This window comes from Zootoca vivipara, chromosome 2 (genome assembly GCF_963506605.1).
Source record: "Zootoca vivipara chromosome 2, rZooViv1.1, whole genome shotgun sequence".
Lineage (NCBI taxonomy): Eukaryota > Metazoa > Chordata > Lepidosauria > Squamata > Lacertidae > Zootoca > Zootoca vivipara.
Window position 1 is genome coordinate 5305362 of NC_083277.1, and position 25479 is coordinate 5330840.

At 47.4% G+C, this 25479-nt stretch overlaps 3 protein-coding genes across 4 annotated transcripts in view; all 3 read right to left on the reverse strand.

Moving 5' to 3' along the window:
- The window catches only part of LOC118081353 (vomeronasal type-2 receptor 26-like), a 46693-nt gene extending 35854 nt beyond the window's left edge, over positions 1-10839 (reverse strand). The window contains exons 1-2 of one of the 2 annotated variants that reach the window (XM_060269800.1): positions 10677-10829; positions 7613-9750 (exon numbers count right to left, since the gene is read on the reverse strand). In XM_060269800.1, the coding sequence (XP_060125783.1) occupies positions 7915-8919 (1005 nt within the window). In that variant the 5' untranslated portion in view covers positions 8920-9750; positions 10677-10829 and the 3' untranslated portion in view covers positions 7613-7914. Of the gene's footprint in view, positions 1-7612; positions 9751-10676 lie in introns of those variants that run through there. The other variant, XR_009556935.1, reaches the window with a different exon arrangement.
- Positions 10840-12310: 1471 nt separating this feature from the next.
- On the reverse strand, positions 12311-13621 carry LOC132591603 (vomeronasal type-2 receptor 26-like; the record flags this gene model as incomplete). Its single annotated transcript, XM_060270876.1, has 1 exon — positions 12311-13621. A coding segment is annotated over one exon (972 nt), but the record flags the coding sequence as incomplete, so codon positions are not given.
- A 1928-nt stretch (positions 13622-15549) lies between these two features.
- The window catches only part of LOC118080221 (vomeronasal type-2 receptor 26-like), a 29630-nt gene continuing 19700 nt past the window's right edge, over positions 15550-25479 (reverse strand). Inside the window, exons 6-8 of the mRNA XM_060270877.1 lie at positions 19430-19657; positions 17484-17610; positions 15550-15716 (exon numbers count right to left, since the gene is read on the reverse strand). Coding sequence (XP_060126860.1) covers positions 15550-15716; positions 17484-17610; positions 19430-19657 — 522 coding nt within the window. The remainder of the gene's footprint in view (positions 15717-17483; positions 17611-19429; positions 19658-25479) is intronic.

Genomic DNA, 25479 nt, shown 5'->3' on the forward strand with positions numbered 1-25479 from the left:
GCCCTGTCACATGATCAGGCCAATAATCATGTGACATCTAATCCAGCATTCTGTTCTCACAGGGGCTAACCAGTTGCTTCTGGGAAGCATTTCATGCCTCCGATGGAGAATCTAGAGCTCACATAGATGGAAGTGGCTCCAATGAATATTGAGGCAGAATAGGGCATCTGGGGCTTTCAGGGGTCATGGCATTCCAACCTCTTCCTAGAATCACAATGGGCAACTTCACAGAAGGAGAGGCAGAGGCAGAAGCTAAGCAGTGACATGGTCTGCAGGAGTGCATGAAACTTAATCTCCATGCTCATTTAGCTTCTAGAGACAACCACTGGTCTTCTTAAGAAAGAAGAAATCTTGGGGAGCAAGGAACTATATTGAACAATGATGATACTACTACTTCCTATACCAGTCAGGTGAGGGTGAGAGAAAGAGACTGAGGGCTTTCCAAATCAGTTCCCACTTTCTTAAAATGTGAGATTCTTTCTATGATCTCCCTTTTTGGGTGCTTGTGATTTGTGTTCCCTGGAGAGCAGGGATTGGGAAAATTTGGCCCTCGGGATGTTGCTGAACTCCCATCAATCCCCACAAGGATGGCGAATGGCCAGGAATAGATGGCTTGGCAGTTCAGAAACCTCTGGAGGGGTGAATGGGTTTCTCAACACTGGTGGAGATATAGAAAAGAGGAAGGAAACATAGCTGGTCTCCAATCCCCTCCAAAGACCTACCTGGGGCATTTTGTAGATGCCCAACATGCTTGAAATCTGGCTGCCAATTTCAGAAGTAGTTGCTTCAAAAACAGCTATAACATTACTCTGTCTTCCACAGCTGTAGCTTGGAATGCTGTCTAGCATGGCATCAGCCGCTGTTCTGGCATCAAAAGCAGCCTCATAAATGTTGTAGCCCAGGGTGACATTGGGTAAAAGCTGAGGATTCTGGTTGCTCTCTTGAATGGCAAATAAGGGAGACAGGAAGGGAGAAGGGTCCTCTAATGTTGGACTGCAAATAAATGAATGAACAAACCATTGTTTCGACTGTCCACTTGAAGGAGTAGAAACTTGTCCAGGTGCTCCAACAAGAAAATGAATAGTTTTTAGGAGAACTTGCAGCTTGGGTGAATTTGATCTGAATGATAACTTACAGTTTCTGGAACTCAGAGACTTGACAGGAACTATTGACAAGATGAGAAGGGAGGAAAGAGAGAAATAGCAGACATTTTGTCCGCAGAGGACAGGAAAGAAAATCTCAGGTTTCATAGGCAGAGTTATGGTATCATAGACATAGTGGCTTCAAACAACTGCTGGCTAGGTTGCGAGACAAGCACTGGCCTTATGTGGTTTTACGTATCCCATGCACAGAAGAAGGAAATGCTTTTGCTGTTTTCCAACAGTAAAGGTAAAGGACCCCTGACAGTTAAGTCCAGTCGTGAACGACTCTGGGGTTACGGCGCTCATCTCACTTTACTGGCCACGGGGGCCGACATTTGTCCGCAGACAGTTTTTACAAGTCATGTGGCCAGCATGACTATGCCGATTCTGGCAAAACCAAGGCAGCACACGGAAACGCAGTTTACCTTCCGTAGCAACATTAAATCATGGCTGAGAAGAAGGTCAAGATTAAGGAGTTCATAATGAGTAGCACCTGTTCCCAAACTCAACGGGACTTGTGAAGTTGTTCCAACAATTTCCCCAGCCCACTTAACTAGCCTTTCTTGAAGCAACTTCTTCTCCCCACAAACCAAGTAATTCATACATCAAACCGGGGTTTCTAGTTAACACCCAAAAACCAAATGTACTGTAGTCTGATTCACTCCAACCAGCACTAAAGTTTGGCAAATGTTTCGCAGAGAAAACCCTGCATTTAGCAGCACCCCACAAATGGAGCAATTGACAGTCAAAATATTGTCCAATTTATTCCCAACCCGGGCCAACTATTCGATTCAACAGGACCTGAACACGTTGCAGAAGTTTGACAACACACCCAAGAAGCAGGAAAAGAGATGATCACCTGTTCCCTAGATGCTGCATTTGTATTAACTAAACTGAAGCCGCCACAAATAAAGTGTTTAGAATCAACCTTCCAGTTTGCAGGATACCAAGAGCCACTTAGATGCTGCCTCTCAATAACCAAACCTTCTTTCAAAGTCAATAGATGGGCAAAGGAGGGGAAAGGGTTTGTAAGGGATGGTCAGAAATCAGCTGCTATCACTGGCACATAGCAGTGATTGTGAATGCAGGGTGGGTAAGATACAGTCACTTACAACATAACAGGGTTTCTGGGGTGCTGGAAAAAGTCAGGTTTGTTCATTACAACACCACCTTGTACTATGACCCCACTAATGAGGTGGTCTCCTGGCCTGTAATAATTCAACGGATCATGACGCTCTTCCCGATTTAATGGACATTTTGCTTTCAGCATCCCACTGACTCCATGGGGCATTAGCAGCATAAATAGCAGCAGAAGTAATATCATTCTGGCTATGCCTGCAAGAGTCATACACTCTTGTGGCAGCAAGGAAATTAGTAGCACACCTGGCCTCCTACAATATCTTCAAGCAAAGGTAGACAAAGGAAACCTCCCACAGAACGGAGCCCTGCCTGCCCCAAATCTCTCAGGGAAGCCTTCGGATATTTATAACCCAAGTCTTTTTTCAGGCTTGTGACAATAAGTTACCTCACCCTGCCTGTGATTATGATATTTATTTTATTTTAGGACTCAAAGGTCATCCCTGGCGAAATCCCTGGACTAGATAAATAAATCACCATGATTTTGATAATTATAATGTTCAGAAGGTCCACCTCCCTGGCATCTGTCTGTGACTCAATGGGCAGGGGCAGAGTGAGAGCAAAGCATGTTTGTGAGAACTCACAGATGGGGCTGTCAATCTGGGCCCTGCTAAATTTGAGGAACATCAACTTCAGGAAAGTTCAGAAAATTATAGAAAAGTTACGATGGATCAAGTCTCATAAGGCAGGACATGACTGAGGTTTATAAACTCATGCATAGTGTGATTAACATAGATGGGGAAAGGGTTTTCTCTCTCCAAACTAGAATTTTGGACTCAAGTGGAACTAAAACCTTGGTCTCCTAGGCTCCAATCCTAATAAACTATACAATTCTGAAGAAGTGTGCATGCACACGAAAGCGGATACCAATGACAAACTTAGTTGGTATCTAAGGTGCTACTGGAAGGAATTTTTTTATTTTGTTTATACAATTCATGGACATCCAATGAAGCTGATTGTTAGAAGAGTCAGGACAGAGAACAGGAAGCACATTTCCACACAGTTAACTTGTGGAATTAATTGCCACAGGATTCCGTGATGACCATGATCTAGGATGGCTTTAAAAGAGGACTGGCCAAATTCATGTAGGACAAGCTTCTCAGTGGCTTATAGCTTGATAGCTTTGTGCTAACCTCCAATGTCACAGGCAGGATGCCTCTGAATACTCATTGCAGCAAAACCCTGCTTGTGGCTTCCCATTGGAGCATCTTATTGGCTTCTGTGAGAGCAGGTAGCTGCAAGAGAGGAGAGAGAGATATGCTTTCCCTGTCGGCTGCTGTGAGAGCAGGTAGCTTAAGTAGACTGGAGTCTTTGATCTGATCATTTGGAGCCCCTTGTATGTCTTTATGCAAGCCTTTGTTGGGGGGGAAAGCCTATTGAAATTGCTTATCCAGGTTCTTTCATCAGTTTTCAACAGAAATAAGAGCACATTCCCACCTAATTTGCCTTGAACATTTGGCTTCACCACATGAGTACATACAGGGGGGGGGGGTGAGATTTGACCAAGGAAAGCAAGATGCCTGCTTTCCAAGGAGGGACAGGGCTGTGTCACTCTTTGAATCTTTGGAATATTTCTTGACCAAAGATCAGAGGCAAAAAGAGGATGGGTGATTATTATTATTATTATTATTATTATTATTATTATTATTATTATTATTTATATATACCACCCCATCTGGTTGGGTTCCCCCAGCCAATCTGGGCGGCTTCCAATAAAATAATAAAATACAGAAATCCATCAAACATTAAAAGCTTCCCTAAACAGGGCTGCCTTGAGATGCCGTCTGGAGGTCTGGTAATTGGTGTTCTCTTTGACCTCTGGTGGGAGGGCATTCCACAGGGTGGGTGCCACTACCGAGAAGGCATGTGATTCAGTCACTGCATGACCAGCGCAATGTGGCCACCGGCACACCTTCCTTCTTCTGCTGGGGATGCTCCTCGACTGAGTTGGGGTGGGGAGGCTGTGGGGCTTTAGACACCCATCACTTCCTTTGTTAGCGGGAGAAAGCTAAGCAAAGTCCAGGTATTGTTGCCACTGTATAAGGCAGATGCATAAGTGAGCTGGTTGGGTTGTATCTTTAACCTGAACCTTTGTTGTTGTTGTTGCTGTTGCTGTTTAGTCGTTTAGTCGTGTCCGACTCTTTGTGACCCCATGGACCATAGCACGCCAGGCACTCCTGTCTTCCACTGCCTCCCACAGTTTGGTCAAACTTAAGTTCGTAGCTTCGAAAACACTGTCCAACCATCTTGTCCTCTGTCGTCCCCTTATCCTAGTGCCTTTGTTAGCTCATTGCTTATCTCTTTATTAGAGACCTTGAACAGAGGGGGCTCCTAACTAAGCACCTTTAACTATCTACACCTCCCAGGATTCTTTGTAGGAAGTCATGAATGTTAAAGTGGTATACATGTGCTTTACATTCATGGTGCGGTGATGACCCCAGAAGATTGCTCCTTCCTTGGAAGAATTTCATTCATACATAGTTGGGCAGAGGAAGGCTATTAATATAAATGTTATCTATAGTGTCCAGCAGGTAACAATCCATTATACATTCAAAAACAGTGTCTTCCACTGCAGGTGTTAGTGGAGTTTGGGGCAGATTATTGAAAATGTGTTGTATTGCTCTGAAACACTATATTGATTTACATCAGTACATGTCAATGAAATGGACCTCTTCAGTAACAAGTCCATCTGATTGTAAGAGATATAGGATTGTAGGGCCTTTCCATCCTTATTGCTCAGTCAGGCGGAGACCCCCAAAACCCCAGTCAGCCCCCGAGCAGAATAATGACACCAGACAATGTTCTATGGGATTAAAATTGGCCCCAACTTTATTAAGATTCAGATGTAGGGAGACCTTGGCACAGGCACTGGGCGTTTATCTTCCCAGCGCCTGGGTAATTTCCAGGTTATCCAGCATATATGGGGGTTGGGCTAGCTCTGGAGAACATATGTTCAAGCATATAGCCCGTCCCCCTTTTCGCCGTCGCTGGAGGGGGAGGGCAATGACGGCTCCTCGGCGAATGGTCAATGCCTCCCGCCTAGACCCCTTTAACAGGAATCCCGGTATCACCGCCGCAATGGGGGCGGGGGTCACCTCCCCCACGCCCCCCCATTTTGGTAAATGTCTAAAGGATTCTGCTCAAGACCTGCAACCGCCACCCGAGACCGCCAATCGAGGTCTCGCCGCCGAGACTACCTGCACCTGAAAAGACGCTTCACAAACCACCAACCATTCCAATAGGCCATGCCTAATGTCGCTCAGCCAATAATTGTTACCAGCGGCTGTGAGGTGTACACCATCAGGCCGGAACAGCTCCTTCCTGTATATTTTGATGCCGGGATGCTTCACAACGTGACCCCCCAATGCACGTGATTGCTGCATGCAATGCCCTGTTTATTTTTTCAATGGTGTCATTAAGCCTTATAGGTGTGGAGTTGCTGCGCCATTGCAGGCGTGGAAGAAGTTCTGACCAGAATATGGTGATGGTGGGGTACAGTGTATGTATGCAAACTCTCCAAGCCCACCATCGCCGTCATGGGGGCCGCTTGCTTTGCAAGGGTCCAGTAGGAATTTTGCCATTTGGCTGATTGGCTTTGCCACTTGGTTTTTGCCTACTGCTTAGCAAATCGTCACAACTTGTTAGGTTGGCGGTTAGTCTTTTGGTTATCGAATCTGGTTGGAAGAGGGGTGTGGCATCCACATGCCTACCCCCCACTCCTTTATGTTGCTCCACATAGAAGTATTCCGTTAAAGGAATCCTGGGGCTTACGCTCTCGTCCTTACATCCCCGCCACAGGCGGGGCTGGGGGGCCATTATAGAGTACGAGCCTTGGGGAACATTCTTGGTCGAGAGGGGAGAATGTCTGGGCACGGCTACCTCCTCTCCCAGGGGTGTTTACTTGACTTCTCTATACCCTTGGGGAAGTCAGAGCTGGTATTGTCCCAAGTGGACAGATTGTGAGTCCTGTCCCAAGTGGGCAGATGATGTGAGTCCTGTCCCACGTGGACAGATGAATTGAGTCCTGTCCTAAATGGACAGATGAAGATGGTCCTTCTTAGAGAAGGATGAATGATTAACCAAAAGCCTAAGCCAACACTCAAATTAAAATGTATTTAAATAAAGTTGTGGCCAAATTAATGCCCAAAACCCAAACCTAAAATACTGTGTCTGTTTTGAATTATTAAAGGGGGGATTTCTGGCAGCCTCCAACTTGAGCCTTTTGGTTTATAACTGCTACTACAACCCAGTTGTAGTACTGGTTATTTGTGATATGTAGATGCTGGAAAGGTTTACTATTTTATTTTATTATTTTTTAAGTACAAAATTGCAAGTGCACAGAGTAAAATAAGAGACAAAGAAGAGGAAGAAACAAGAAATAGTAACCATGTAGAAAAAACAGTAGAGGAAAAACAATAAAAAAATATACTGTGTACATTATAAAAAAGGGGAGAAAATTCTTGTTGCAGTTCACCAGACCTAAATCTAATATGGTATTTAGAAAAATGAATTCCATATATTGTTACATTTGTCCATGGCAAATCTACACTTGTACACAACTTATTCATGTGTAGCGACTTTCTACATATCTTCAATCATTAAAGGGAGCTGCATTTTTATTTTTCCATTTTTGTCATAGAATAGGCATCTAGGAGAGTCCATTCATATTATTACTCATGTATAATGTACAGTGGTACCTCGGTTTATGAACACAATTGGTTCCGGAAGTCTGTTCATAAACTGAAACGTTCATAAACTGAAGCAAACTTTCCCATTGAAAGTAATGGAAAGTGAATTAATCCATTCCAGACGGTCCGCGGAGTAAGCGTTCATAAACTGAAGCGAACTTTCCCATTGAAAGTAATGGAAAGTGGATTAATCCATTCCAGATGGGTCCGCGGCGTTCATAAACCGAAAATTCATAAACCGAGGTGTTCATAAACCGAGGTTCCACTGTATAATGAATGACTCATGTATAATGTAACATAAAATCCATAGGAAAATGCAGGTAGACCTGATATGGATGTACAAAAAAATGAAAGCAAGACGATGGTGAGAAAAGCAGGTACATCAATAATACTAATGTGATGCACTTCAGGAGGTGACAGGAAGTCCAATTTTTATTTTTATATATTTTTTCTTTTATATATATTTTTTCTTTTTTCTCTTTTTTGTAGTTTTTCCTTCTTTTTTTCTTTTTTCTTTTTCTTAGGTTTTGTCTTCGTATTCTTATTGAATTACAGTACAGCAAATAATTTGGAAAGGGAAAAAAAATAACAAGAAGACTTTTTAAAGTTTGTAATAATCTTTATTTCTTAACATTTGAAATGGAATATTGTATACGTATACAAAAATGTATATAATGTATATAAGAATGTACTAGGATTAATATAATAAAACTTACAATTCAAAAAAAGGAGGGTCCATTCATATTATCACTTTGTTAGATTACACGTTTTCCTCTGCAAATTTAAGACTGTTCCATAGAGTTATTTTCAAGGGTGAAGAGGTTTGTGGCAAGACAATTGCACACACACTTATATCATTTGTGGTTCTATGACTTAATAATGTTTCCAGTTTCCCTGACACAAACCAGGGTAGGGTAAACGTTAACAACATCATATTTTATGTGAAGCTAACAATCAGAAATTCCTTCACTTTTTGTAGTTAGATGTGCTTTTATGTTCAGATCTGGCTGGAATATGATAATGTAGCACTTGGGAATGAAGATGCAGCCCAGAAGCCCAGTACTGGAGGCCAACATAGAGAAGACCTGCACAGCTACCATGTACTTCCCCTTGGTGCTCAGGTAAGTGGGCACAAAGGACACCCACACACTGCAGAAGACCAGCATGCTGAAGGTGATCAGCTTGGCTTCATTGAAAGACCCTGGAAGCTTCCTGGCTAAGAAAGCCACCGTGAAGCAGATGGCCGCCAGGAAGCCCATGTAGCCAAGGACAGTGTAAAACATGGCAACAGATCCTTCATTGCATAGAAGAATTATCTCTCCAACTTGAGAGTGCATGTCGGAGTCTGGGAAGGGTGGGGAAATTCCCAGCCAGATGGTGCAGATGACAATTTGCATACTAGAACAGGAAAGGACAATGGAGTTGGACAGACTCTTCCCCAGCCATCTCCTCGCCTTGTTCCCTGGCTTTGTGGCCAAGAAGGCCAGCACCACAGTGATGGTTTTTGCCAACACAGAAGAGACAGCGAATGAAAATATGATGCTGAAGGCTGTTTGTCGGAGAAGGCAGGTCACTTTGCTTGGCCGGCCAATGAACAGGAAGGCGGACAAAAAGGAAAGCAGGAGGGAGATGAGGAGGATATAGGATAAGTCTCGATTGTTAGCTTTGACTATGGGAGTTTCCTTGTATTTAATGAAGATTCCTAGCACAATGCCAGTGGTCAAGGACAAGAAGAGGGCAAAGGAAACCAGGACAATCCCCAAGGTTTCTTCATAAGTCAGAAATGTTATCGTTTTGGGGATACATTTGTCTCGCACTTGATTTGCATGCTGATCTTCTGGGCATTTAGTGCAAAGCTTTGCATCTAAAGAAAAGAAGGACTTCAGTATCACTAACAAAACTCTTACATCTGTAACTGTGTTATTCCAATGTTGTTGTTGTTGTTTAGTCATTTAGTCGTGTCCGACTCTTCGTGACCCCATGGACTGTATTGTTATTCCAATACAGTGGGACAATATAACGAAGTGGAAGAGGTCAGGAAATCAGAGAGGGACATTTTCCTGGCTTAGGGCAGGATTTGCTTGAAGAGCCCTAAATCCTACGCAGACTAAAAAAGGCATGCTGAAGCCATTTTTGAGCATTTTACTCTGACGTAGGCATCATCAAATTTACTTCTTAGGAACCCCTAAATGTCAGAGTATGAGAACAGATTACAGAGTGTTCTCCTTCTATAAGGAAAGTTTACACATGTTCTGTTTTATTTCATTCATTGATTATTATTTTTGTTCCAATTCTATTACCGTATACTTAGCATGGAAAGTATCTCTAAGGTGTGCACAGAAAACTAAAGCAACAGCAGGCAACTTAAGCAATAATCAGTTATGTATAAACATGTTACAATAATACAAGATTACAATATATGTAGAAACGAATATCACTCCTTGTCCTTCTGATGCACTTCACCTCACAGACTCCGTGTTCTCACCAAGATCACAAACAAAGTCACAGCTCTCCCACAAAAATCTGAGGAAGAGGAACATTCCGAGAAACTGGTGATCTCACAGGTCTTTCTGTAACCTCTGCCCTCTTCTCCTCCAGGTCCTTTTAAAGACAGCTCTGCTCCAACCCGGTGTGAAGCAGAGTTTGGAGAGCAGGATTTAACCCAAAAAGGGATGCAGAGCCTGGTGTGGTCTGCCTGCTGATCTCCCCCTTTCCCTCCGCAGTGATAAAGAGAAGGTTTCCCAAAGTAATTGCTTTGAACTGTGTTGTGTTAACGGTGGAGACTGAAATTACAGAAGCCTTGAAAGTTGAGAAATGCCGTTAACATCTTCACCGAAATATCTGGATGAATGGTTTATTTACTCATCAGTGAATGTATTAAAGATATCAAATCAATGTACAAACGGGAATACTGTACAATTGTACCTTGATCTCAACCAGAATGTGTTGCGGGAGTCCATTTGACTCCCGAAACCGTTCAAAAACCAGAGCATTCACATACAGGTTTCAATCGTTCGGGATCCAATTTGTTCAGCAGCCAAGGCATTTGAGATCCATGGTATGACTGTACAGTGGTACCTCTACTTATGAATTTAATGCATTCCGAACGCACATTCATAAGTCGAAAAAAAATGTAAGTCGAATCCCATAGGAATGCATTGGGAGAAAAAATCCGTAAGTCGAAGCAACCCTATCAAAAAATTTGTAAGTAGGAAAAAATCCTCTCTAAACAGCATCCAAGATGGCGGACGGAGCTCCATGCGTAAGTAGAAACATTCATAAGTAGAGTTATTCGTAAGTAGAGGTACCACTGTAATAGAATTTCAATCTCAGGACCTCTATGAAAGGAAAATACAGTGGAACCTCTGCTTACGAATTTAATCCGTTCCGAATGCACATTCGTAAGTAGAAACATTCGTAAGTCAAAACGATGTTTCCCATAGGAATGCATTGGGAATGGATTAATTCGTTCCGGAGCCTAGGAAAAAGACCCTTTAAAAGAGACTTTAAAGGCATGCACAGCAACATTAAATGGCTAAAATGGCAGCGCGTGGAGACGCAGCGGCTGGTTGCTCCCTAACTCTTTAATTAGGTTTTTATAATTTTGGATTATGCGGAATGCTTTATCGGAGTGGATGTAGCAACCGAGTAATTTCATTGTTCCCGCAAGGGGACAATGACAATAAAGATATCTTATATATCTTATTACCTTTCAGCGCAGGGAGCGCGGGTGGGTGGCGGCGAGGCGGCAGGTTAGTGGTGGCGGCGGGGGCCTGATCCGGCCGTAGGCCAAGTGGGGAAGGCGGCTATCTGGTGGGAGGCCAGCTAGTGGTGGCGGCGGGGACCGATCTGGCCGTAGGCCGAGCCCCCGAGGCGGCGGGGCCCGATCCAGCCATGGGCCGAGCGCCCAAGGCGGCGGGAGGCTGCTAGCAGCGGACGCGGGGCCCGATCCGGCCATGGGTCGAGTGCACGAAGCGACAGGAGGCCGCTAGCGGAGGTGACGAGGTCTGATCCAGCCGTGGGTGAAGTGCCCGAGGTGGCTGGAGGCTGCTAGTGGCGACAATGGGGCCCGATCCAGCCGTGGGCGAAGCGCCTGAGGCGGCAGGAGGCCACTAGCGGCGGCCATGGGGCCCGATCCGGCCTTGGGCAGAGCTCCCAAGGCGGTGGGAGGCCGCTAGTGGCGGCGATGGGGCCCGATCCGGCCTTGGGCAGAGCAAACAAGGCAGCAGGAGGCCGCTAGCGGAGGCGACGGGGCCCGATCCAGCCGTGGGCGGAGCGCCCGAGGTGGCGGGAGGCCGCTAGCGGCGGCGACGGGGCCCGATCCGGCCTTGGGTCGAGCAAACAAGGCAGCAGGAGGCCGCTAGCGGAGGCGGCGGGGCCCGATTCAGCCGTGGGCGGAGCGGCCGAAGCGGCGGGAGACCGCTAGCGGCGGCGATGGGGTCTGATCCGGCCTTGGGTCGAGCAAACAAGGTGGCAGGAGGACGCTAGCGGAGGCAAAGGGGCCGATTCAGCCGTGGGCGGAGCGCCCGAGGTGGCGGAAGGCCGCTAGTGGCGACAATGGGGCCCGATCCAGCCGTGGGCGAAGCGCCTGAGGCGGCGGGAGGCCACTAGCGGCGGCCATGGGGCCCGATCCGGCCTTGGGCAGAGCAAACAAGGCAGCAGGAGGCCGCTAGCGGAGGCGACGGGGCCCGATCCAGCCGTGGGCGGAGCGCCCGAGGTGGCGGGAGGCCGCTAGCGGCGGCGACGGGGCCCGATCCGGCCTTGGGTCGAGCAAACAAGGCAGCAGGAGGCCGCTAGCGGAGGTGGCGGGGCCCGATTCAGCCGTGGAAAGTGAATTAATCCGTTCCAGACGGTCCGCGGAGTAAGCGTTCATAAACTGAAGCGAACTTTCCCATTGAAAGTAATGGAAAATGAATTAATCCGTTCCAGATGGGTCCGCGGCGTTCATAAACCGAAAATTCATAAACCGAGGTGTTCATAAACCGAGGTTCCACTGTATAATGAATGACTCATGTATAATGTAGCATAAAATCAATAGGAAAATGCAGGTAGACCTGATATGGATGTACAAAAAAATGAAAGCAAGACGATGGTGAGAAAAGCAGGTACATCAATAATACTAATGTGATGCACTTCAGGAGGTGACAGGAAGTCCAATTTTTATTTTTATATATTTTTTCTTTTATATATATTTTTTCTTTTTTCTCTTTTTTGTAGTTTTTCCTTCTTTTTTTCTTTTTTCTTTTTCTTAGGTTTTGTCTTCGTATTCTTATTGAATTACAGTACAGCAAATAATTTGGAAAGGGAAAAAAATAACAAGAAGACTTTTTAAAGTTTGTAATAATCTTTATTTCTTAACATTTGAAATGGAATATTGTATACGTATACAAAAATGTATATAATGTATATAAGAATGTACTAGGATTAATACAATAAAACTTACAATTCAAAAAAAAGGAGGGTCCATTCATATTATCACTTTGTTAGATTACACGTTTTCCTCTGCAAATTTAAGACTGTTCCATAGAGTCATTTTCAAGGGTGAAGAGGTTTGTGGCAAGACAATTGCACACACACTTATATCATTTGTGGTTCTATGACTTAATAATGTTTCCAGTTTCCCTGACACAAACCAGGGTAGGGTAAACGTTAACAACATCATATTTTATGTGAAGCTAAGAATCAGAAACTTCCTTCACTTTTTGTAGTTAGATGTGCTTTTGTGTTCAGATCTGGCTGGAATATGATAATGTAGCACTTGGGAATGAAGATGCAGCCCAGAAGCCCAGTACTGGAGGCCAACATAGAGAAGACCTGCACAGCTACCATGTACTTCCCCTTGGTGCTCAGGTAAGTGGGCACAAAGGACACCCACACACTGCAGAAGACCAGCATGCTGAAGGTGATCAGCTTGGCTTCATTGAAAGACCCTGGAAGCTTCCTGGCTAAGAAAGCCACCGTGAAGCAGATGGCTGCCAGGAAGCCCATGTAGCCAAGGACAGTGTAAAACATGGCAACAGATCCTTCATTGCATAGAAGAATTATCTCTCCAACTTGTGAGTGCATGTCGGAGTCTGGGAAGGGTGGGGAAATTCCCAGCCAGATGGTGCAGATGACAATTTGCATACTAGAACAGGAAAGGACAATGGAGTTGGACAGACTCTTCCCCAGCCATCTCCTCGCCTTGTTCCCTGGCTTTGTGGCCAAGAAGGCCAGCACCACAGTGATGGTTTTTGCCAACACAGAAGAGACAGCGAATGAAAATATGATGCTGAAGGCTGTTTGTCGGAGAAGGCAGGTCACTTTGCTTGGCCGGCCAATGAACAGGAAGGCGGACAAAAAGGAAAGCAGGAGGGAGATGAGGAGGATATAGGATAAGTCTCGATTGTTAGCTTTGACTATGGGAGTTTCCTTGTATTTAATGAAGATTCCTAGCACAATGCCAGTGGTCAAGGACAAGAAGAGGGCAAAGGAAACCAGGACAATCCCCAAGGTTTCTTCATAAGTCAGAAATGTTATCGTTTTGGGGATACATTTGTCTCGCACTTGATTTGCATGCTGATCTTCTGGGCATTTAGTGCAAAGCTTTGCATCTAAAGAAAAGAAGGACTTCAGTATCACTAACAAAACTCTTACATCTGTAACTGTGTTATTCCAATACAGTGGGACAATATAACGAAGTGGAAGAGGTCAGGAAATCAGAGAGGGACATTTTCCTGGCTTAGGGCAGGATTTGCTTGAAGAGCCCTAAATCCTACGCAGACTAAAAATGGCATGCTGAAGCCATTTTTGAGCATTTTACTCTGACGTAGGCATCATCAAATTTACTTCTTAGGAACCCCTAAATGTCAGAGTATGAGAACAGATTACAGAGTGTTCTCCTTCTATAAGGAAAGTTTACACATGTTCTGTTTTATTTCATTCATTGATTATTATTTTTGTTCCAATTCTATTACCGTATACTTAGCATGGAAAGTATTTCTAAGGTGTGCACAGAAAACTAAAGCAACAGCAGGCAACTTAAGCAATAATTAGTTATGTATAAAAATGTTACAATAATACAAGATTACAATATATGTAGAAACGAATATCACTCCTTGTCCTTCTGATGCACTTCACCTCACAGACTCCGTGCTCTCACCAAGATCACAAACAAAGTCACAGCTCTCCCACAAAAATCTGAGGAAGAGGAACATTCCGAGAAACTGGTGATCTCACAGGTCTTTCTGTAACCTCTGCCCTCTTCTCCTCCAGGTCCTTTTAAAGACAGCTCTGCTCCAACCCGGTGTGAAGCAGAGTTTGGAGAGCAGGATTTAACCCAAAAAGGGATGCAGAGCCTGGTGTGGTCTGCCTGCTGATCTCCCCCTTTCCCTCCGCAGTGATAAAGAGAAGGTTTCCCAAAGTAATTGCTTTGAACTGTGTTGTGTTAACGGTGGAGACTGAAATTACAGAAGCCTTGAAAGTTGAGAAATGCCGTTAACATCTTCACCGAAATATCTGGATGAATGGTTTATTTACTCATCAGTGAATGTATTAAAGATATCAAATCAATGTACAAACGGGAATACTGTACAATTGTACCTTGATCTCAACCAGAATGTGTTGCGGGAGTCCATTTGACTCCCGAAACCGTTCAAAAACCAGAGCATTCACATACAGGTTTCAATCGTTCGGGATCCAATTTGTTCAGCAGCCAAGGCATTTGAGATCCATGGTATGACTGTACAGTGGTACCTCTACTTATGAATTTAATGCATTCCGAACGCACATTCATAAGTCGAAAAAAAATGTAAGTCGAATCCCATAGGAATGCATTGGGAGAAAAAATCCGTAAGTCGAAGCAACCCTATCAAAAAATTTGTAAGTAGGAAAAAATCCTCTCTAAACAGCATCCAAGATGGCGGACGGAGCTCCATGCGTAAGTAGAAACATTCATAAGTAGAGTTATTCGTAAGTAGAGGTACCACTGTAATAGAATTTCAATCTCAGGACCTCTATGAAAGGAAAATACAGTGGAACCTCTACTTACGAATTTAATCCGTTCCGAATGCACATTCGTAAGTAGAAACATTCGTAAGTCAAAACGATGTTTCCCATAGGAATGCATTGGGAATGGATTAATTCGTTCCGGAGCCTAGGAAAAAGACCCTTTAAAAGAGACTTTAAAGGCATGCACAGCAACATTAAATGGCTAAAATGGCAGCGCGTGGAGACGCAGCGGCTGGTTGCTCCCTAACTCTTTAATTAGGTTTTTATAATTTTGGATTATGCGGAATGCTTTATCGGAGTGGATGTAACAACCGAGTAATTTCGTTGTTCCCGCAAGGGGACAATGACAATAAAGATATCTTATATATCTTATTACCTTTCAGCGCAGGGAGCGCGGGCGGGTGGCGGCGAGGCGGCAGGTTAGTGGTGGCGGCGGGGGCCTGATCCGGCCATAGGCCAAGTGGGGAAGGCGGCTATCTGGTGGGAGGCCAGCTAGTGGTGGCGGCGGGGACCGATCTGGCCGTAGGCCGAGCGCCCGAGGCGGCGGGGCCCGATCCAGCCATGGGCCGAGCGCCCAAGGCGGCGGGAGGCTGCTAGCAGCGGACGCGGTGCCCGATCCGGCCATGGGTCGAGTGCCCGAGGCGACAGGAGGCCGCTAGCGGAGGTGACAAGGTCCGATCCAGCCGTGGGCGAAGTGCCCGAGGTGGCGGGAGGCCGCTAGTGGCGACAATGGGGCCCGATCCAGCCGTGGGCGAAGCGCCTGAGGCGGCGGGAGGCCACTAGCGGGGGCCATGGGGCCCGATCCGGCCTTGGGCAGAGCTCCCAAGGCGGTGGGAGGCCGCTAGTGGCGGCGATGGGGCCCGATCCGGCCTTGGGCCGAGCAAACAAGGCAGCAGGAGGCCACTAGCGGAGGCGACGGGGCCCGATCCAGCCGTGGGCGGAGCGCCCGAGGTGGCGGGAGGCCGCTAGCGGCGGCGACGGGGCCCGATCCGGCCTTGGGTCGAGCAAACAAGGCAGCAGGAGGCCGCTAGCGGAGGCGGCGGGGCCCGATTCAGCCGTGGGCGGAGCGGCCGAAGCGGCGGGAGACCGCTAGCGGCGGCGATGGGGTCTGATCCGGCCTTGGGTCGAGCAAACAAGGTGGCAGGAGGACGCTAGCGGAGGCAAAGGGGCCGATTCAGCCGTGGGCGGAGCGCCCGAGGTGGCGGAAGGCCGCTAGCGGGGGTGACGGGGCCCAATCCAGCCATGGGCGGAGCGCCCGAGGCGGCAGGAGGCCGCTAGTGGCGGCAGCGGGGGCCCGATCCGGCCTTCAGATGTCGAAAAAATTCGTAAACGGGCCCCAATTTGTATCCTTCGTAAGTAGAATTTTTCGTAAGTAGGGTTATTCGTAAGTCGAGGTTCCACTGTACTGAACCACAATATCCACATTCGAGAGAACATGTAAACCCACAATCAAAATGAAATCCACAAATCACAAGGTGCTGGAATGACCTCACTGCTGGCTGTAGGTGACTGTCCCTGGGGAGGGGCATTCTGTGAGCAGGGTGCCACAGCAAAATGAATTCATTTCCGTCCATACACCTCTAATTTCAAATAGTGTGGGTATCTGGAGAAAGCCCTGACTTATGAATGTGGTGTAACAGAATCTTAGAATCATAGAGTTGGAAGGGAAACTCCACAGAATTTCGGGGTGGGTATGTTGGACATGGAAATTAATAAATCCTAGGTAAAGGTAAAGGGACCCCTGACCATTAGGTCCAGTCGTGACCGACTCTGGGGCTGCGCACTCATCTCGCATTATTGGCCGAGGGAGCCGGCGTATAGCTTCCAGGTCATGTGGCCAGCATGACAAAGCCGCTTCTGGCAAACCAGAGCAGCACATGGAAACGCCGTTTACCTTCCCGCTGTAGCGGTACCTATTTATCTACTTGCATTTTGACGTGCTTTCGAACTGCTAGGTTGGCAGGAGCTGGGACCAAGCAACGGGAGCTCACCCCGTCACAGGGATTCGAACCGCCGACCTTCTGATCAGCAAGCCCTAGGCTCAGTGGTTTAACCACAGTGCCACCTGGGTCCCTATAGATAATCTATATAAATCCTATAGATTAATAAATGGTAGTTCTTTATTATTTGGAGTATTGAAGATTGAAAGCTACTGGAAAAATACAGACTAATCTTCCATCCAAGTTGTGGCCTCACGTGACAAAAGCTGTTAATGGCCCATCTGAGAGAAATTGTTTTGCCTGGGCAGGAAAAAAGGTTGCCATGGTGATGGGGTGTGCATTTGAAGTGTCAGGAAAAGACAGTCCTTAGCAAGGTGTGCTGGGAAGAAGAAGGCAGTGAAGAAGGAGAGCCCCATCTTGGACGGGCTGGCTGAAGGCTGGAAGGGAGAGAGGCCTTGCACTTGAGTGCTGCACTGCTATGGGGAACAAGACCCTCTTGAAAGGACCATACTCTAAGATCTGGTTCAACACTGTGAGAACAGGGCTATGGACTACATGTCCTCTCCCTTTCCTCTGGAGTCACCCACCTTCCTGAATGGAGATGGTCCCTTCTGCACAAGGAGCACAATCATAGCAGCAAACAGGCTCTCCTTCTTTAGTCACTCGGGCATATCCAGGGCGACAGCTTTCGGTGCACCTTGAACAAGGCAGGACCTACAAAATAAGGAGAAGGGGGATCAAAGGAGATCAACAGAAATAACAGACATCATCTGAAGGCCCTGACTGGAGAAAGTGCTCAAATAAAAATCATTTTTAGAATACTGATGCCAGGTTAGAAAGCTTAAAAATGGGAATGAGACCCTTCCAAATTTTGTAGGACTGTGCAGAGGTCATCTTGTTTCTGCCATAAAGTTTCATCTTTAAAAAGGATAAAGGGATTTAGAAAAGGTCAACTAATGAAACTCTCTATTGCCTTTAAAACTGTGTGGGATTTATTGTTCCTGTTTGCTGCTATGATATGTCTTTTTGTGTTTTTATAAGCAGTCGGCATTACAGTATTGGGCAGCTGTTGAAGCCCACATGGCAGCTATGGCTCCTCTGTCAACTTTGGGCCCATTGATGCATTGTCATCTCTCCCTCTGAGTGGATGAAAAATGGAAAGTGTAAGGACAGCCTCTCCACTCTTTGCTCCTCTCCAACTGAATTCCTATGCAAAACAGAGAAAGCAAGGAAAAGAGCAGAGATGTACACATCTGGGAAGTGGCAGTCTTCCCGGGAGTGGCCAGCTTAGGGATAATATAAAATGGGCCCCTATTGGGAAATTATCCAAATTTAGCAAGGGAACTGGAGCCTGTGTGGTGTAGGGGTTAGAGGGTTGGACAAGACCCCGGGAGACCAAGCTTCCAATTGCCACTCAGCCATGAAGCTGCCTGGGTGACCTTGGGCTGTTCACTTCCTCTGAATATGTCCTACTTCACAGGGTTGTGGTGGGAATAAAACAAAGAGGCAACAAACCATATATAGCATTTTGAACTCTATAGAGAAAAGGTGGGATATATCAGGTATAAAGGCATTTCTGAAGTATGAAAGCTATAGAAGCTGAAAGAAACCACTGAACCTTACAGAAGAAGAAGAAGAAGAAGAAGAAGAAGAAGAAGAAGAAGAAGAAGAAGAAGAAGAAGAAGAAGAAGAAGAAGAAGAAGAGGAGGAGGAGGAGGAGGAGGAGGAGGAGGAGGAGGAGGAGGAGGAGGAGGAAGAAGGCGGGGGAGGAGGAGGAGGAGGAGGAGTTTGGATTTGATATCCCGCTATATCACTACTCGAAGGAGTCTCAAAGCGGCTAACATTCTCCTTTCCCTTCCTCCCCCCAAACAAACACTCTGTGAGGTAGGTGGGGCTGAGAGACTTCAGATAAGTATGACTAGCCCCAGGTCACCCAGCAGCTGCATGTGGAGGAGCGGAGACGCGAACCAGGTTCACCAGATTTCGAGTGTACCTCTCTTAACCACTGCACCACACTGGCTCTCGTGTGGCGAAGCTAACAGAAGGTAATGGAAGTGTTCTGGAACCTTCTAGTGTGTTTGGAAGGTTTCCAAGGTTTTCATGGAGACAGACATGCATCTGGAAAGAGCTCCGTGTTTCCAGGTCAAACTGCCCCTGAACTGCCTATAAATGCAGTCAAACATGGTCACATGTCATTCTTACTTTTACTCTCTCTCTGATGTTCCTTCACTCTCTCAATTCGAATTGATTTACTTAAAGTATATTGTACATTTTAAATTTTTTACTCTTATATTTTACTGCCACTGAATTATTAAGAGATTGCCCTTCCAGGGGTCTGCTTTTGAACTGTCAAGCTTATTATTGGCTCAGTCAACTTTTACAAATTGATCTGCTGCATCCTGAGTCCTCCCTGGAATCATGTCCCTTCTTGAAGATGCTACACTACTAACAACTGCACAGGCATTCCCCCGGAGTTTTTCGGGGCATGAATCCGGACAGGGTATAAATGCAAGAAATAAATAAATGCAATCACCTTGCTGAAGTTCCCAGGCCACACAATGGCTTCCGGATTAATGGTGAATTTTATGTCGGAGGATGCCTGTTCCTCGATTGTCCCAACCTTAATTCTGCTGTGAGATTTATTGGGAAACACAACCCAGTTCCAGATATCAAAGTTGGCAGTCAGCTCCCCATTCTTATCAAAATACATCCCTCCTATGGATGAATTAGAAAACTGGATTTCTTTTAAGAAACTGTGAAGCTAGAATGGCAGGAGAGAACACCAGCATTTAGAAAACATGGTATCAGGGTTGCATGTGAGAACTGCAGGCTTATATGCAAACTCCATTGCAGATGATAGGAAACTATATGATTGCAAAACAATTGAAGGATGTTTCCTGGACATCTGATATATCAAATATGTTCATCAGCTTGAATATTTTGTGGGATGTAGTCTTGTCTTCCTTTGATAATCAAGGAAGGTTCCCAACCTCTTACTACTTTGAAGCGAATTTGTGTCAGCTATATTTGATGACTTTTGGTCCAGGTCCTTTATCACATTTTTAATCCTCTTGGGGATAAGACCCAAATAAACATATATATTGAGGACACGGCCAGGAAAGCGCTTTGAAACTCTAGAAAGCTTGCATGTGTTTTAATTTGCTTTAATCTATCCTATTGTGATTTCAACTTTTTATAGGTTTCAAATATAGGGTTCAAATTAGTGTTTTAAATTTCTTTCTATTAATTTTATTATTGTAACTGTTTTGTAAACTGTTTTTTCATCAGTCAAGCGATATATACATTTTATGAAAATATATATTAATGTGAGTGAATGCTCCTTAAGTATTTAAAAATCCTATGTTGTGAAGCAATATTTCCCCATACTTTTCTTTATTAATTAGTTTCAAAGTATAGTACAGCTACAAAGATAGATGAAAAATAACAAAAAATTCTCAAGACGTCCAACTAAAGAAAATCGCAATGAGATAAACTACAAAAATATAAATTCCAATTAATATTCCAGAGATGGACAAGGTATTTGCAAAGAGGGGAGAGGACAGACCTGCCATGGCTGCAACCTTTGATGTTCCAATCTTTCTCCTCTACCCGTCATTAACCTCCATTTTGATCTGGATGAATATGCAGCATTTAAAGCCTGAGCAACAAGTTGGATCCCGTAGTAAGTGCTGTAGCGATCTTGAGACCAGATTGCCTCTATCTTCTCCTGGGACAAAGTTCCCGGTTGTTCTGTGCATCTTGTCCAACCCTCCATAGACACCACATTGTTTGAACACGAACAAGAGAATGCTCTCTGGCAAAACGGTTCAGATGTGTATGAACGTCGAGTATAGTAGCTACATTCTGTCTGTCTTGGTGTATTCCTTACTAAGGACAAAGAACCTTGGCCAGGCGTGTTGTAAGGAAAACCACAAAACAAAATCTCGTCAATGTTCAGAACATCCGTTGTGATCCAGACTATTCCCTGAGATCTCTTCACTTCCTGAAAGCGTTGTAAGTATGTGATTACAAAACTTCCATGTTCAGAGTCTCCATAGTAAATGAACACCTTGACTTGTCTCAGGAGAGATGGTTTACAACGTAGGGATGACATCATCTGGATGGAAAAAGGAATTATTTCCAAGAAAGCAACACAAATCTCACTGTGGAGCAGCAGAGGTTTGATGGCACTCAGGAACCTTTCTCCATTGCCATTGTCTGGAACAAAGAGACCAACCCAAGTCCATCCAAAATGCAGCAGCAACTTGACAATCCCCCTGTACTGGGCTTTTTCTTTTGGGACCATCCAGTAGATAAAAGGAAACTGTTTTTTTGCCTTGAGATCATATGCAGTAGAGCCCAAACTGATCTAGTAAGAAAAGGATTGGTGTCTTGTTTTCAGGAATACAAAAGAAAGGCCCTGTCACATGATCAGGCCAATGATCATGTGACATCTAATCCAGTATCCTGTTCTCACAGTGGCTAACCAGTTGCTTCTGGGAAGCATTTCATGCCTCCGATGGAGAATCTAGAGCTCACAGAGAAGGAAGTGGCTCCAATGAATATTGAGGCAGAATAGGGCATCTGGGGCTTTCAGGGGTCATGGCATTCCAAACCCTTCCTAGAATCACAATGGGCAATGAAATATACTCGGAGTCGAGAGTGAATTTCATGCTCTTTATTCAGCTCATATTCATCAAGGAGAAGAAGAGAAGACGAATGGCTCTTTTCCCAAAACCATCTGCTTATATACATTATTTACACAATGGGCCTTGCGTGATTGGCTACTTCAGGGCTACACCTGTGGGCCAATTATATTGTGGATTGACTTCTGCCTGCAGCCTGATTGGCTGCTCCTACAGGCCAATCAGGTAGCAGATTCACTTCTGCCAGCCGCCTGATTGGCTGCTCCAGCAGGCCAATCAGGTTGCGGATTCACTTCCACCTGGAGTTGGATTGGGTAGCTCCTGCTGATTCTGAATCCTATTGTTCTAGGATTCAGCTCAGTACATAACACCCCTCCCCTCTAAGTTCCAGTCCTGCCCAGGAAGTTGCATTCGTAGTCCCCAAGGTCTGCTGGCCGCCTCCGTGTGCGTTGTGGCCTGGGGTGTTCCTTGGTCAGGGGTTCTGGTTCTGGCTCGTGTTCCGAGGCTGCTGGCTGTGCCGGGGCTGTCTGGTCTGGCGCCACTGAACCACTAGGTTGTGACTCTGGTTCCGGTGTCCTTCCAGCCTCGGGGCGCCCCTCTGTGCCTACTGCTTCTGCTTCCCCTGCCCACCCCTCTCGCTCTACAGGCCTCACTGCCCTGCTGTCCCCTTGGGACCCCTCTGTCCCGCTCTCCTCCCGGGTTCCTCCTGGGAATCGTCGCCGTAGCTGGTCGCAGTGGCGGCGCCAACATTGCCCCCCTTCCGTTAGTACCTCGTACGACACGGGACCGGTCACCTTGGTGACTGTGGCGGGTACCCATGCTGGGCCTGCCCCAAAATTCTTTGCATACACTGGGTCCTGGGCCACAAATGTCCGGGGGTTCCTGCCTTTCCCCACCACTACCTCATCCTGAGCTCTGTCGGGGTGAAGTCGGTCCAGTCTAGTTGCAAGGCGCCGGCCCATGAGTAGTTCAGCTGGGCTCCGGCCCGTCGTTGTGCTTGGGGTGCTGTGCTGTGCTAGAAGAAATGCGGCAAGGCGGTATTCCCAGTCCCCTTGTGTTATGCGGCGGAGGCTGTCCTTGGTGGTCCGCACCATGCGCTCCGCTTGGCCATTGGTGGCAGGGTGGAATGGTGCTGAACGGATGTGGCGGATGGCGTTCTGCGCTGTGAAGGTCTGGAACTCCTCTGACGTGAATGCGGTTCCATTGTCCGAGACGAGGGTGTCAGGGAGCCCGTGGGTTGCAAACAGCTTACGTAGTACCCGGATGGCTGCCGCCGTAGACGTGGACGGTACCAGTGCGACCTCCAGCCATTTGGTGTAGGAATCCACCACTATGAAGAATGTTTTTCCCTGGAAGGGGCCAGCGAAGTCCACGTGTAAGCGTGACCATGGATGTCGGGCGGACTCCCAGGGCTGGACTGGGGCCCTTGGGGGATCCGGGCGGGATTCTTGGCAGGTCTGGCAGTGTTGGACCCAGGCCTCTATCTCTCTGTCAATCCCCGGCCACCACACATAACTCCTGGCAAGGACCTTCATCCTCACTACCCCTGGGTGTGTCTCGTGTAGGGCTGTGAGGACCCTTTTGCGGAGGGGCTGGGGAACAACAACCCTGCTTCCCCATAACAGGCACCCCTTGTGGGCCGACAGTTCATGTTTGCGGTTTGTGTAGCCAGCGAATTCTGGCCCGGGGCTGCTGCTGGGCCATCCTCGCCACACCCAGTCCAGGACCCGGGAGATGACCCTATCTTTTGTGGAATGGTGCGCAACTTCTTGTGCCTGAATGGGTCGGTCGGGAAGCAGCTCCAGGGTCATAACCTCTTGCGCAGGCGCTGGGTCGGGGCCTGTTTCTGGTAGTGGTAGCCTGCTGAGTGCGTCTGCGTGGCCCATCGCCTTCCCAGGGCGGTGGATTAGTGCATACTGGTAGCCGGCAAGGAAAATTGACCACCTGAGGACACGTGGAGACAACACTTGGGGGGTCTGCTTCTCGGGGGCAAACAGGCCAAGCAACGGCTTGTGGTCAGTCACTATGGTAAAGGGCCGCCCGTACAAGAAATCATGGAATTTTTTTACGCCCTTCACGATTGCCAGACCCTCCTTGTCAATCTGTGAGTAGTTTCGTTCGGCTGCAGCAAGCGTCTGGGAGAAGTATGCCACCGGCACCTCTCTTCCATCCGGGAGTTGGTGTCCCAGGACAGCGCCGATGCCATAGGGAGAGGCGTCGCATGCCAGCACCACTGGCAGCCTCTCGTCGAAGTGTGCCAAGACCGAGTTCGAGACGAGCAAGTCCTTGACTGCCTGGAATGCGGCCCTTTGTCGCTGGCCCCACACCCAAGGGGCCCTTTTATCTAGGAGTCTGTGTAGGGGCTCCGCTACCGCTGCCTTATGGGGAAGGAAGGCATGGTAAAAGTTCAATAGTCCCAAGAATGACTGAAGTTCGGGCTTGCTCTTGGGCGCTGGGGCCTCACAAATGGCCCGTACCTTGTCACCGGTTGGATGGACCCCTTCTGCGTCCACCTTAAATCCCAGAAAGTCCACCTGCGGCACTCCCAGTAAACACTTTTCCCGCTTCACCTTGAGGCCCGCCGTCTGGAAACGGTGCAGGACGGAGCGGAGGCGGTCCTCAAATTCCTCTGGTGTGGGCCCGGCGATCAGTACATCATCGAAGAAGGGGGTGACGCCAGGAATCCCTTTAAGGAGGGAGTCCATTAGATTCTGGAATATGCCTGGTGCCACGCTAACGCCAAATTGCAGCCGCTTTACTCTGAATGCCCCTCTGTGCGTCACAATCGTCTGAGCCTCTGCTGTGGCTTCGTCCACAGGCAACTGTTGATACGCTTGGGCCAAGTCCAGTTTGCCAAAGATTTTTGACCCAGCCAGGGTGGCGAGGACATGGCTGACCACTGGCACTGGGTATGCATGGGCCGTGAGAGCCTTGTTTATGGTGCATTTGTAGTCTGCACAGATGCGGACCGAACCGTTAGGCTTGACGGGTGTGACAATTGGAGTTTCCCAGGGGGCGTTGGGCACCGGCTCCAGCACTCCTTGCTCCACGAGCCGGTCCAATTCCTCGTCTATGCGGGGTTTCAGGGCGAACGGGACCCGGCGAGCCTTGTGCCTGATGGGTCGTACAGCGGGGTCTAGCTGTAGGGCAATGGGGGGTCCTGTATATCGTCCCAATGCCCCATCGAAAACCCCTGGAAACTCTTTGCATATGGCGTCCACGTCCACTTGTAAGCTAGTGCGGTTCACCCCGGTAACGGCTAGCCCCAGAGGTCCAAACCATGCCAGTCCCAGTAAGCTAACGTAGGGGCCCTTAACTACCAGCAAGTCCAATTGTTGCTTTCGCCCTCGATATTGCACCCTGAAGGTCCCCACCCCCATTGTAGGGACCTTACGTTTCTGGAAGTCCCGGAGGGTGAATGGGGCCGGCCTTAGTTTGGGACCCCCATTAGGGCACAGTTCCCTTAATGTTCGGGCCGAGATTATGGATAGAGTTGAACCCGTGTCCAGCTCCATGCGGCATGGGGCTCCCTCTATCTGTACCTCTATATAAATTTTCTCTGTGCTGGGATGGGGCAACTGGAATACCTGGTAGTCCGTGATCTCCGTCGAGTTGCCTTGGTGCATGGTGCCGTGTGACCTGGGGCTCCTGGGTCGGTCATCTGATGCTTGTCGACGGGTGAGTCGAGCCCGACACACCCGGGCGATGTGTCCCAATTTTCTGCACTGCCTGCACTCTGCGTTGCGGAAACGACAGGTCCTCCTCTCGTGGTTCTCCCCGCAGCTTGCACAGTTCCCTCCTTCTCGTCGAGGCTGCTGTGGTGTGTGTGCTGCTTGAGTGCGCCGCTGTACTCGGTGTACTTCCTCCCTGTCAGATTCGGATTCGTCAGTGAGGTCTTCGTGGTAGACCCTCGGTTGGGATGGCGGGGCCGGTCGTG